This window comes from Leptosomus discolor, chromosome 2 (assembly GCF_034619465.1).
Source record: "Leptosomus discolor isolate bLepDis1 chromosome 2, bLepDis1.hap2, whole genome shotgun sequence".
Classification (NCBI taxonomy): domain Eukaryota; kingdom Metazoa; phylum Chordata; class Aves; order Leptosomiformes; family Leptosomidae; genus Leptosomus; species Leptosomus discolor.
In genome coordinates this window covers 51,116,755-51,129,952 of record NC_141392.1, presented here as the reverse complement: position 1 = coordinate 51,129,952, position 13,198 = coordinate 51,116,755, and the positions used below count along the sequence as shown (strand labels likewise).

General features: G+C 36.5%; 1 protein-coding gene across 1 annotated transcript in view; it reads left to right on the top strand.

Moving 5' to 3' along the window:
* The window catches only part of PACRG (parkin coregulated), a 239,031-nt gene that overhangs the window by 44,160 nt on the left and 181,673 nt on the right, over positions 1-13,198 (top strand). The window contains exon 2 of the mRNA XM_086461063.1: positions 10,772-10,906. Coding sequence (XP_086317189.1) covers positions 10,772-10,906 — 135 coding nt within the window. The remainder of the gene's footprint in view (positions 1-10,771; positions 10,907-13,198) is intronic.

Below are 13,198 nucleotides of genomic sequence, written 5' to 3'. Positions count from 1 at the left end.
TGCCTAGGAGAAAGGAATAGAAGTGAAGGATTTGTGTGTGTAAGGTTTCTGCATTTTTTTTCTAATGATAACAAAGAAATAAGTAAATAGAACTGCTAGACTTTCTTGCAATTAACTAGATAAAGATAAAGAAAGAAGCATGAAGATAACTCAAGTATTGTATGGAGATAAATTTTGATAGATAGAGGCAGAACCCCTCCTATGTAGAGAATGTATGTATAGCTTTAAGAATGCTGATTCTCCTAAGATTTTAAGATTCTCATACAAGCCTTAGAACAGCCCACTAAGTCAACTGAGAACCCCATTCAGATATACAAAAAGGCTTTTCACATACGCTTTCTAGCACAGAATTTTTTGGAAAGCTGGTTAAACTACGGTAAATGTGAGGACACATCAGCCACACTAAGTCTGTATTGTCACTGCAAGTTTAATATTTATGTAAGGTGTACTTTGCAAAAGGCACAGATGGTCAAGTGGCAGACGGATGACTGAGTGCTTGTTGAAAGCCTCTTTGGCAGTGGCATCAGTTCATGTGACAGTGATTTCTATTATTGATAATAATGTTTGTAATAGCATAAGAAGCTGCTTTCATTCCTATAAGAATCAAAAAAAATATTATCACATCATATTAATTTTGCTGTGAATACTGGCTGTAAGGATATGTTGATTTCAGTGGAAATCATCAGCTGCTTATAGTCAGGCATGTTCTTTTGAATTATGTTAAAGCAGAAGTGTTTTCTTTCCAACATAGTATATTATTCATAAAGTAATTTGACGAAATAAAAATATGTAACATATGGAAATTGGTTTGGGGAGATCTTAAAATTCATGCTGTTATCGATAAAACGGTGTTTTTCAAGTTTATTACAAAAACGCAAGATTTCACTATTGCTGCAGTCAGAGCAAAGATGCATATAATGTACTCTCTCATCATGAGTTAAAGGCCTTCACTCATGTGGCTTAAGTTCTCAAAAATTAAAGTATGAAACTGTCTTCTGAGTTTTACTTATTCAGAAAGGTTGGAAATTTCCTTAATAAGTGCAGCCTACTAACACCTGCATGCAGAGTAAGCTGAGACCTATGATCCACTCAATGGTCAAAGTTATAACAGAAATGTAGTGGCTTGAACTTGAACCTTAAAAAATTTGAAAAGGAAATAAAATACATTTTGGAGCAGCTGGATTTGTTCATATTCTTATATTGGTTGAAATAACAACTTTTTATTTTTCCTTTTAAAATCATCATGTTTCATAAAAGTTTTCCTAATTCTATGAATAGTGTTTGATATATTATTATATCTGAATTTCATGGTTATTGTATGCCAGGAATTATTTCCTACAAGTGAGATTTTCTATCTGTTTAAGACAGACAAGGAAGGTTTCCTAAATAAGCAACTACTGAATGTTTTATAAATATTTCAGTGGTAATTCTCAACCTGAAAAACAGTGGGTAAACTTTATCAAGTGATGCAAAAGAAGTTGGCAATTAAACCCAGTTCATTTTCTTTATGTTTAGAAAAAGGTGAAGTTGGGGGTAATTTTGCACCTAGCTGTTAGTGTCGTCTTGCTTTCACCATTACTCTAATTTGTTCGGTTTTTTAAGCATGTCACACATGAAGTTGGAAAGAAAATGGAACTGCTTTGGCTGTCTAGATGCAAAGTTTTTGTTCTTTTTAAGCTCGAGTTACCTTTGTTGTGTTTAATAAAGAAGTACTTAATAAAGCAAATAAAATATGTAGTAGCTTTTTAAGCAGTTTCTTAATCTATTTCAGAGACTTCTGATTTCACAACTTTTTTTAATAAATAATGGCTTCTCCCAGTGGTTCAGTATTCAGTTCTACCACTTGGTTCTTCAGACTTAAAATGGAGTAGGTGGGCAAACATATACAGGACTGTAGGATATATGGGTTCTGGTTATAGAATTGTGCTGTTTACTCAAGATGAGATAAATGAGGATAGGTAATGGGGGTAATGAGGAATCCACCATTCCTCTCCTTTCCTCTTTAGCTGTTGCTTTTAGTGTTCCTATTCCATCTCTTCAGTTGAAATCAAGTAATTTCCTGGCCAACAACCTTCTTAGAACTTGCAGTATGTAGGTTTGGCAATCAAAAATACATATGCAGCCATAAAGAACATTGTGGTTACTTCTACATCTACAGAGAGCAGTGCAGGCCAATAGGAGAGGATCACCAAAGGAAGAGATCTGATGCTGAGCATATGGTGTTTTACATGTTTCAGGCATTTTCTTCATTCAGACTGACTGCTGCCTGAAAGGACTAGTTCATTCACTTAGAAATTGCTTTGTGATGTGAGCCATAATTGGGTGCCCCTTCAGAAGCACACTTGTGATCCTAGCTGAAAAAAAATGAATGTAAATGTACTCACAGTGAGTTTATGTTTTTCTAAACATTAAACTGGAGATGGAAGAATTTCCACAATCAGAAAAAGTTCGGAAGTCTCCCAGATTTAGTGGAATTGATGCACTGGAAAGCCTTGTGAAACTAATAAAGAAAGGGAAGAAAGACTCTATTCATCTGTAGAGTGGAAGAAGGAGATAAATTTATTAGCAGTTGTCACTCTTCTCCCTTTGCATTAAAGGAAATTGCTTGGCAAGCATCAGGAGAGAAATCTAAATTATATGAAATAGTTATGCTATACTCCAGTGAAGAATGAGAGATGGAGCACCTTCTGAGAACAAAGTGCTGTAGAGCAGTTTGTAACACAGGCACAGCTGGCTTATCGAAACAGCTTATCTTTTCCTCAATCAAAAATAACATTTCTGAGGTGATGAAATAGAGTAATTCTGCATGCATCTTATGACTGACTTTCAGTAGTGTCTCAAGGCAATAATGAGATACAGTATCTTTGTACAAAATCACATGTCTGATTTTTCTTTCAAGTTCTGGTGCTTTAGAAGTGTTTGTAATGTTTGCTGACCTTCTATCAGTAGTTTCATTTTGGGGTCTTAAAATTGATTTCTCTCATTTTGACTTTTGAAGCTATGAGATGGGCTTTGATCCGTTGACCAGATTTGTGCAGTAGCCCCAGAAGCAGCTTTTAGGCATTAGATGTGGCACCATTTAAAGCATATCAAGAGTCACACATGTGAAGAAAGATCTCCCTGTTTCTTTTTGGATATAAAAAGCTTTTGTCTGATACATGTTGATGGATCACGTTCTTTTGATATTGAATGCTTGTGATATTGATATTAAAGAAAATAAATTAATGTGGAACTCAAGAGTACCTATTGGGACATCTTACTGTGCCTCTCCTGTCATTTGAAGTTTCTTCAGTTTTCAGTATGTCTGCATAGCAAAATCAAAATATGATTGTAGAATGTATTAACCACCTATGTTAGTTTAATCAAAATAGGATCAGTAAATGAATACAGAGCAGTACAGGCTTATTGCCAGTCAGAGTAGACAGTCTTGGAGATGCCCAGTGCAGAGTCTGACTGTTCACGATTCATGTTTCCAAGTCTTTAATGCTACTATTACTTATGTTTATTAGAAAATCAATGGATATGTCACCAAATACTATTATCATGCTATTGTTTCTGTTGTGTTGGTAGGTAACTGCCAAAATCTTGATGGTTTTTTTTGCATGTGATTGCTGGACTTGCATTGATGATGGGCTTGTCTGTGTTACACGTATAGGAACACATACCTATGTGCATGCTAACTCCAGAACCACAAACTGGGAATCATGGCTTTTGCATCTGGGCTTGCTCTCTGCACACTAGTTGTAACTGGGCAGCGTTATGTCTATGTCTGGGCAGCCAACTTAAGAGCTCTATCACACTACCTGGGTGATGACCTTGTGGCTGGTAGTTCTGGTAAAACTTTGTATGCCAACAGGTCACTGCATAGTGCTAGATGTATTATTTGCTCTTTATTCCTGCTAGCTTGAGTAGTCCTTCACTGCATAGTGTAATTTATTTGGCTTATTTGATATATCTTGCATTTTACTTGAGGTTTACATTAGGATTTGGCAGCAGCTTCTGGCTCCACTACACAAGGAAATGAATGGTGATCTTTTCTGTGGGGAAATAAGTGGGTTGCCAGTTGGACTATGATGCATTAGCCAAGGAGAGTGTTAGTTTAACAGCAGTACAAGAGGAGGATGAGACAAAGACCCTGTCAGTAGTTACACAAACATTTCCTTGGTGCCATCACCTTTACATCTCCCTGTGACAGTAGTATGCATTAGTAGCCTCTACGCAGTGCAGTTTTCTGCAAATATAATTTCAGTTTGAAAACAAAGAAATAAGATTTATGATTTTATTTCTGAAAGTTTTGCTCTTCAAGATGATAATATGGTATTATATTTTCAAGGAACAGTGTGTTTTTTAGGTAAGATAGTTGAGTGGGCATGTAACTTTTGATCCCTATAGCTTCAAAAAATAAATTTAATGCAATATTTTTGTGAGGAGAAAACATAAAAAGATCTGGTTAAATTCCAATCTTCCTGTAAGGAACTTGGCAGACAAAAAAATGGAAGATTTTTCATTCTTTCCAATTGTCATCTAAATGCATTAACCTTGGTTAATCAAATAAAGATACGTCTTTAACCATTAAATTTTATTACAATTTCACTGGTCTTTTTTTTTTTTTAAGATATGAATCATTGTACAACAACAGTAGGATCTCAGTCTGTTCTGCTATCACCTATTCACTGTCACCTATTTCTTCCTGTCAGACTTGATGTTGCTCTCCCTTGTGCTGGCTTAAGTGTTCACTCATCTTTGTAGTAAACCACCTTAAGGATCTAATACTTCACAAATCAACCTAACAAAAAAAAAAACCCAACCAACAACACCAAAAAGGAAACCCAACCAAAAATATCCCTTTGTTCCTGATCTGGTCCTCTGAATACTTACATGAAAGCTTCTGTCATTAATGGAGGGCAGTACATTATGTCAGCATGCAGGCAAATTAGTTGGGAAAGACCACCTATCTCTGTGTCAGTGTCAATTTTTGTCTGGCTTAAACTGCTCGTGAAACTAGTGGTAGTTTTCACAAAAATCACCATGCATACAGTTTGACAGTTAGGAAATTTAGAAAATTCAGTCTTCAAATAATTAATCACTGTTTAAGCCTGGTTTCAAATAATTTTTCTTAGTAATTTTCCTAATGTGCCATCACTCAGAAGTCTAAGAATGGAACCTGATACAATGGTTTTAAATGCCCACAAGTCAATGAAAGAAATATGGTCTTTCTCTTTTTTTTTTTTTTTTTTTTTCCCTGTAATGGCTTGTATCTTTTATCTTGTCACATAGTTCAATGGCACAGAATTACAATAAATTAGTTTTGCAATTATCAAACTCTTCAACTTCTCTTTGGCATTTAACGAACCTCAGAAGCTGTTTATTGCTTCATATACTTTACCATCATGAATATTAGCCTTTAATTAACTGGAACTCTAATCTTAATCTTTCTAGCTGTGTTGCAATGAAATGTTTTTATTAGGTTGAAGAAGATAGTATTTGTTACTGTTTTTCCAATAAATGGAATACCTTCAGAACAACCTTTTTAGTCTGTAATTATAACAATATAAAATGTAAGAAGAAAAAACTCATTATCACAAGGAAAAGCATTGTATGATTTCTTTTTTTGTATTTTGCTTAGCAACATAAAATCGCAGAGAAGCCTCAGCTGAGAGGGACCTCTGGAGATCATCTGGTCCAACATCGTGTTGAAAGCTGAGTCTTAGATTTGTTTTTTTCGGGTCCCTGACAAGCCAAATCTTGAATATTTTCAGGGAGATTCCACCACTTCTCTGGGCAACCTATTCCAGTGTTATATTTTTTTATGACAGTGAAGAACTCTCTTCTTATATCCAGACACAATTTGCCTCAAAGCAATTTGCACCTGTTGCCTCTTGTCCTATACATCCTTCTGAAGAGAATACCTCCGTCTTCTCAATAACTATCTGTTAGGGATTGGAAGATTGTGATATAAATCCTCCCCTTAGCCTTCTCCTTGCTGGGCTAAACACATCCAGTTTCTGAATCTTCTGTTAAGCTCTCCAGACCTCTAAAGAACTTCATGGTCCTCTCCCTTTTTTTCAGTTTTTGTCATGAGCTGGACACAATATTCCAGGTGTGCCCTAACAAATGTCAATAGAGTGTATCTCCTTGATCTGTTGACTGTGTCCTTACCAATGCAATCCAGGGCTCATTCTACCTTCATTGCTGCAAAGGCACTGCTCGCTCAAGATTAATGCTGTCCATGAGAATCCTCAGGTCCTTTTCAGCAAAGCTACACCCCAACTAGTCCAATCCTACCCAGCTTGTACTGCTGTTTGGGATTATTCTATCATCTCGTGTGCAAGACATGACATTTATGCAACTATTGTTGGCCCAGTCTTCTAGTTTGTGAAAGCCTCTCTGCATGGTGGCTATTCCGTCTGGTCTTTAGTACCTCTCCTCCCAGTTTGGTATGCAAGCATTCAGTTCTGTCATTCACCTCCTTTATAAAGATGTTGAACAGTATCAGACCCAATAACAACCTCTAGGAACTCCCTTTGTGATTAGCTGCCAATGAGCCAGTAAAAGCATGTTAGTCTTACGCTAAAAGTTCAAGCCATAACATTTCTGTAAGATTTTGAAAAGCATAGTTTATGTAAGCAGTTTGGTAAATCAGATTATTTCAGCTGTTACCAGCATCAGTAGGCATTATCCCTCCGATTTCTACATTCCGAAATTATGGACTAGATGTGTCTTCAGAAACTGTCACATGACAGCTAGGAAGGTCCTAAGGAGTCGTACATGGAGAAATGCTAAATCTGCATGAGGAAAAGGGCTACTAAGAATGGCCATTCAGCTGTTAGGTACGACTGTTCAACAGTTCTATTGTGAGAAACATACTCTGTATGAAAAGCAAAAAAGAAGTAAAGTTGACTTTGTTTCATGGAGAACTTGACTGGCCTAAAGATTTTGAGGCAGCTTCTCACTACGAATACTCTGTTCCAGAATTTAATTGTTGCTATTTTATTACTTTTTTATAGGAATTAATCTGGATCCGTGACTGGCATTCCTGCATTGTGATTATCTGCAAATCAAAAACAAAAAAGAAGTCTGGTCTCAAAAAGCATTACTGAAAATCTAAGTATAGGAAAATGAATATGTGAAACAGTGTAGATCAGGAGTTATAAAAAGTGAAAAAGTAGATTCTACACATATACTTTTCCTCAGGCAGACTATTGAAGATGCGTGGCTAGAATGACCCAAAGAGAGGTCTGCATTAGAGAACAGTATTCAGAATACCCAATGTTATAGTGATTGTCTCCCTAGTAATAAAGATAGAAAGGAAAGGAAACTATTTGCAAAAGGTAAACAGTATTAGCTCAATGCAGCCACTCTAGCAAATGTCTCGTAATCTATTTTATCAGATGCAAACAAAAGGAACAAGTTGTCTTCATGTAATAAACTCAAAGCAGAGCAACAGTACTCTTCAATCATGCAAGGTACCATTTCTTCAATGCAGGGACAGTTCCACTCTCTTCCTGATCATTGATATTCTTTTCGTCTAGGCAGATCTTAGGTTCATTCCTGTCTAGATTGTTTCATCACTTTGGAGTCAGTTGCTCTTCCTGGTATTTAAAAGGTCTTTCTGTGTATTATAGACCAAACTGACAAGAAAAACATCTTTAAGACAAAGGGAAAAACAACAGCTCTCTCTCTAGACTATTTTCGAGTATTTTGCTACTTCTCTAGCTATATACACTACTTCGCTAGTCATACGGTACAAGAATTATGAGATGCGTGAGATGGTTAAGAAGGTCCATATTGAAATGGAGACAATAATGACATGTAATGTGGAAATAAGAGATACCATAGTAGATGAAAGTTATTAATGGAACTTATTAAAAAGTTGTTTTAGGGCTAACCTTATTTAATATTTTCATTAGTGACCTTGACAAAAAAGAAAAATAGGATTGTGTAATGAAATTTGTAGTTGACATAATGTTTGATGTTGTTACTAAAACAGATGAAGATCATGGTGTCACACAGATGGTAGCGGGAGCTCTTGAGAACTGGTGTAATAGAAATGGAATTAGATATAATGGTACAACATACAAGATAATGCACGTAAAACCAATGACAAGAAATTCTGTTATTGACATAGAGCTCATCAACTGGAAAAGACAGCTGCTGTGGCAGTTAATCAAAGGATAACTATGAGATGCCAGTGTGACGTGACCATGAAAGACTAAATGTAATGCTAGGAGATCTACCAGACAGACTCTATCACATGAAAAAGGATAATACTCATTGTATTTCTGATCACTGATAATGTGGATTTAATAAACCTGAATGGATTTTTCTTTCATCAACTTTTCCAGTCACATCTTGAATGTACAGAAACTTTTAGGATTCCAACACTGACTTTTGACAAGGCATTCCACAAATCCACTACTTGCTGCATGAATACTTAACTACTTTTGGGTTTTTTCCAAACTTGTCACTAACTAGATTTTTTTGATGCCCTGAACTTTTACTGAAGGAGACAGTGGAGAATCTGTCCTTGTTAATCCTCTCCATGAAGTCATGATTTTACAGTTCTTTATTTTTTTCCTCCTTAGTCATAATTTTCCTGGTTTATTCTGTTCTCATGAAAGCCATTCCATACTTTCAGTCATTATCCTCCTCTGAACCTTTTCTAATTCTACCATATCCTTTTTTGAGATGACAGATCATAGTAGGCATACTATTTAAGATGTGGTTTCTAACCATTGAAGTAAGGGTAATGCACAACAGAATGGATTTTATAACCAAGATTCTTTTGGTCCTTCTAGTTTTTTTGTTCCTGAATAAAGAATATGAAGAAGTTGAATTAACACAAGCATATTTTCCAGAAAATTTGTAAAGGTGCGGTAGGAAAAGGTTCATAGCAAATTTACTAACGTGAGTTGGGAAGAAGAAAATGTTTCATTTCAGATAAGATGCAGTTTGGGATTTCATTAGCTACCTATAAGGATGGTAGTCTGCAAGAAATAATTAAGATTGTATCTCATGTAATCAAATAAACATATTCTTTATCAAATTTAAGTTAAAATTTAACAGAACAGTGACTCCTAATATTGTACAGAAAATCATGTTTTAAAGGATGTGTGAAGGTCCTGCATATGAAAAATATACAAAAAGAACATAGATGCTTTTCTAGTGGCCTCAAATGAGCAGTGACTCATAGATTTGCCTGAAATGCAAAAAAAAAAATTTAAGGACAAGTGAAAGTGTCACAGAACAAATTGTCCTCTGCAGAACAGTAAGTGTAGATTTATTTACATTGGTTAGAAATGCTGTTCTTGGAGTATTACTGTCAGCTGCTGCAGACGTGTTTACTAAGCAAAATTACAGCTATGCATGTTAAATCTATTGTCACTAGACATGTCTAGTGACAGCAATGTGCAACAATAGGTCACAATTTAGTAGCCCTAGTTTAAGCAATTTGTAGTCAAGTACAGCGTAGGCATATCACTAGTGAGCCCCCCTACCTCAGCCGGTGGAAAATGATGTCAAAATACTTTGGAGGAAAAAAGTGCCAAGTCAGATTTAGATCTGTAGTTAGCACAGATCAATTACAGAATAGCACAAATGAAACAAAGTATGTTACATGTTTGCATTCTGTTCACTGGAAAGCTGTTTGTACTGCTAGAAACTAACATAAGGGTCACTGAGGACAGAGAGACAAATAGGACAATACAAAATGCTGGGCATGATTTACAATCCTTGAAGCTCTCACCTTTTTTTGAAAATGCCATTATTTTCTATGTTATAAAAGGTAGCAAGTCATAAAGGCATTTTTGACAAAAGAGATACACAGAGAATTGTTGGAAGTTCTTATCCCAGATATATGGCTATAAAAACATGAAAAAAAAAGACAGGAGTTTCTCAGGGAAGAATCAGTTGTCAAGGACATTTGAGATTAGTTTAGCTCTCTTAGTCTCTTTTAACATTTGAGATTAGCTTTGTTAATTAGCTTGAACAATAGATTTCTTAGAAGTAATTCTTGAAATTTTATTATCTTAGTGCCAATTGTTAGTTGCTGTTACTACTGTGTTTGGCTGAGAAAAAAGCGTGAGCATTTTGGAATTGGACTGTCATTCAGGCACTCAGGCTCCACAAGATGCTAACCAGCAATACCTCAGATAAGGAACTAAGTGGAGCTAAATCAAATTTCTTCACAGGCAGAGGGGAGAAGTCTGAGAGACTTTAATTTCTTGCAGTGCTTCAGTCATCAGTACTGAAGGGCTGGAAGTTGTATGAAAGCCACATCCATAGCATGTGAGGAAGGGATATGGTAAAGATGATTAGGAAACAGCCAGGGAAAGACAATGGAAGGTGAGGACAGGTATATTAGATGGAAATCAAGTCAAGTGACTTCTAGAAAGAAACAAACAGAAAAAGCAGAGATGCTTGATTTTCTGACTTCTACTACATAATGTCAGTATGTTCTTGATGTTTAATTCTTGCTTAAAAATGCTGCAGTAATGGAGATAGCTACTTTGAAAGATACACAGTTTTTATGGGACAATCTGAAGTGGTAACAAAAAAACAATTAACAAAACCTGTAGGTCATTGCCAAAGTGTACTTTCAAAGTAGTTAAGTATAACATGTAAAGAAGAAAGCAAACTATAATTTGGGAGATCAATAGTATTCTTTGTTCTTATCTGTTTCTATTGAGACATATAAATTAAGCTTTTTCTAAAAATATATTACCACTGAACCTTGTGGGTTTTTGGTTTTGTTTGGTTTTGGTTTTTTAAGGTAAGAGGGCCCCCGCTTGCAGGAGCATTCAAAGAAAGACCAACAAAGCCCACAGCGTTTCGCAAGTTTTATGAGCGAGGAGACTTCCCAATTGCCCTTGAGCATGATACTAAAGGAAACAAAATCGCCTGGAAGGTAAGTCATGGCACAGCTGTGACAGCCAGCTGAGCTTATTGAAGTGACATCTCTCATTGTCAAACAAAGTTAGCTTGTAAGTAAATAAACTGAAATAATTTCTTAGCAAATTGAAGATGGTGGGGAAGCCATTAGAGAAAGGCCCCTGAGTCAGCTGTCTACCTTGGCTAACAATTAAATTATAGGCTGCAAAAAGGAAGATGACAGAGTTGTTTTGCCTTAGAGAATTGTCTCCTGCCCAATTCATCTCTATTTTTATGAGGACCTGGCAATGCAGCCTGTTTCAGGCAGTCCATCAAATGATGGAAGTGGCTGGATACAGTGAGCAGCAGCCATTTATCTCCCCCAAATTTCACCTTCCTGCAGGACACTTCAAATAGAAACTTTAATTACCTAAATGGATAGGTCAAGATTGCCTGCTCCCTGAAAATGCAGAGCAGAATACAAACGAAGGCAGATTCCCATTCCACAGCTGTACTTTCAGTCTACAGCATATGTCAGACAGCGTAATCGCTGTCATACGTGCCTCTGTTACAGGCTGACCTCCTCTGCTGAAACCATTACAGCTCCGACATTTCTCTGACAAAAGGTTAATTGGCTTCAAAATAAATGTATTGCCTAATGACTCCATTCTAATGCGGCTGTGTTTCTCTCTAAAAGGCTTGGTGATGTTATTTGTAAAACTTGCCAATCTTCTAAGTAACTACCGCAGACTTTTAAATTTAATTTGAAAAATGAATGCTGAACTTTAACCTGCTCATACTATTTAATAATTTTGGTTATCATGGATTACTTTGTGTGTGTGTGTGTGTTATTTATTGGACTAGAATAAGATTTTGCTGGAAGCAGTGATAGTTACAGAAAATGGACATGATATGCCTGAGCAAAATATGAGAGATTTGTAGGATGTTTTGAATTGTTCGTGTCAAGAACATAATACCAATTTTAAATGTATAGCTATGTTAATTCAACACACAAAGGAGGGCTTTTGCGATCTTATAGCTGATCCTACCTACTCCTAATGAAGCCAACAGGATTAGACCTATAGTGTGGTAAGTGATACTATATGATTTGTTATAATGAGATTTTAAGGTAGCTTTTTTGCTTATTGAAGTATAGAAGAAAGATCTGTGCTACTATTTTGTTGCCCACTGCAGTGTTGAATCAGCACAAGGAACAATTAATAGTCTTTGCAGCAAAGGGAATCTCTGTCCAACAGGATTTTATCCATGATCAGAATAAGATTCCAGTGCAACTGGTCTTTAGGTGACCCTAGAAATGCTCTTTCTGAACTAAAACTCACAGGCTCACAACATTAAGTCTGCACTCTAATCTTTCCTTACCAGGTAAGACCCGAAGGTGGTTTGCAAGCAGCTGCAAAAAATCTGCAGAATCTAATGTTTATCTTGAGGCATTTTAACTTCTCATTTCTCAAAATTAGACTGAGAAGTACAATTTACCTCATTTTAATTGCTATTTGATGCGTACTCTTCCATCGTAAGGACTAACATTCCACTAGATGTTGCTAATTACTGCTTAGTTTACTTAAGACACGAGGAAATGGAATGAAGCTCCATCAGGGGAAGTTCAGATGGGACACTAGGAAAAGGTTCTTTGCTGAGAGGGCGGAACTGGAACAGGCTCCCCATGGAAGTAGTCAAGCACCAAGCCTGTCAGAGTTCAAGGAGCATCTTGGCGATGCGCTTAGTCACATGATTTAGTTTTAGATAGTTCTGCAAGGAGCAGGGAGTTGGACTTGACTTGTCCTTATGGGTCCCTTGCACCTTGAGATGTTCTATGATTCTGTTATTCTGTGACATCTTGAAATTTGCTATCTACAAGCCTTCCAACCACAGCTGAATGCCTAGAGTGAGTGTTTGCTCCCTGTATGTGACAGTTTGAATTGTTTGAAAACATACTACCTTAAGACAGTCACAAGAGCAGAGTCTCTAGTCAAAGATCCAGGACATATTTCTTCTTAACACAATTAGCAGTCTTATAGACCTAATATCTCCCTAGTGTCTGCCTACCACAGTAAAACATTGGCATGTAGTTAGTGCAATGTAGGACTGAGATGCCGTGCAACAGTTGCTTTTGCTATTGCTGTTAACCCTTTCTTTCAAAACAAATTATCAGTACTTAAGCATGCATGCATGCAAGAAGGCAGTATAGTGACTATTCCATTCTTACATTAGCACATGGGAGGGTCCAACCTTATTTCCCTTATTCCATGCCACTTGATTAAGTCAAATCAATCCAGACTGAGTTCTGTGGCAGGCATTCAAGAAAACA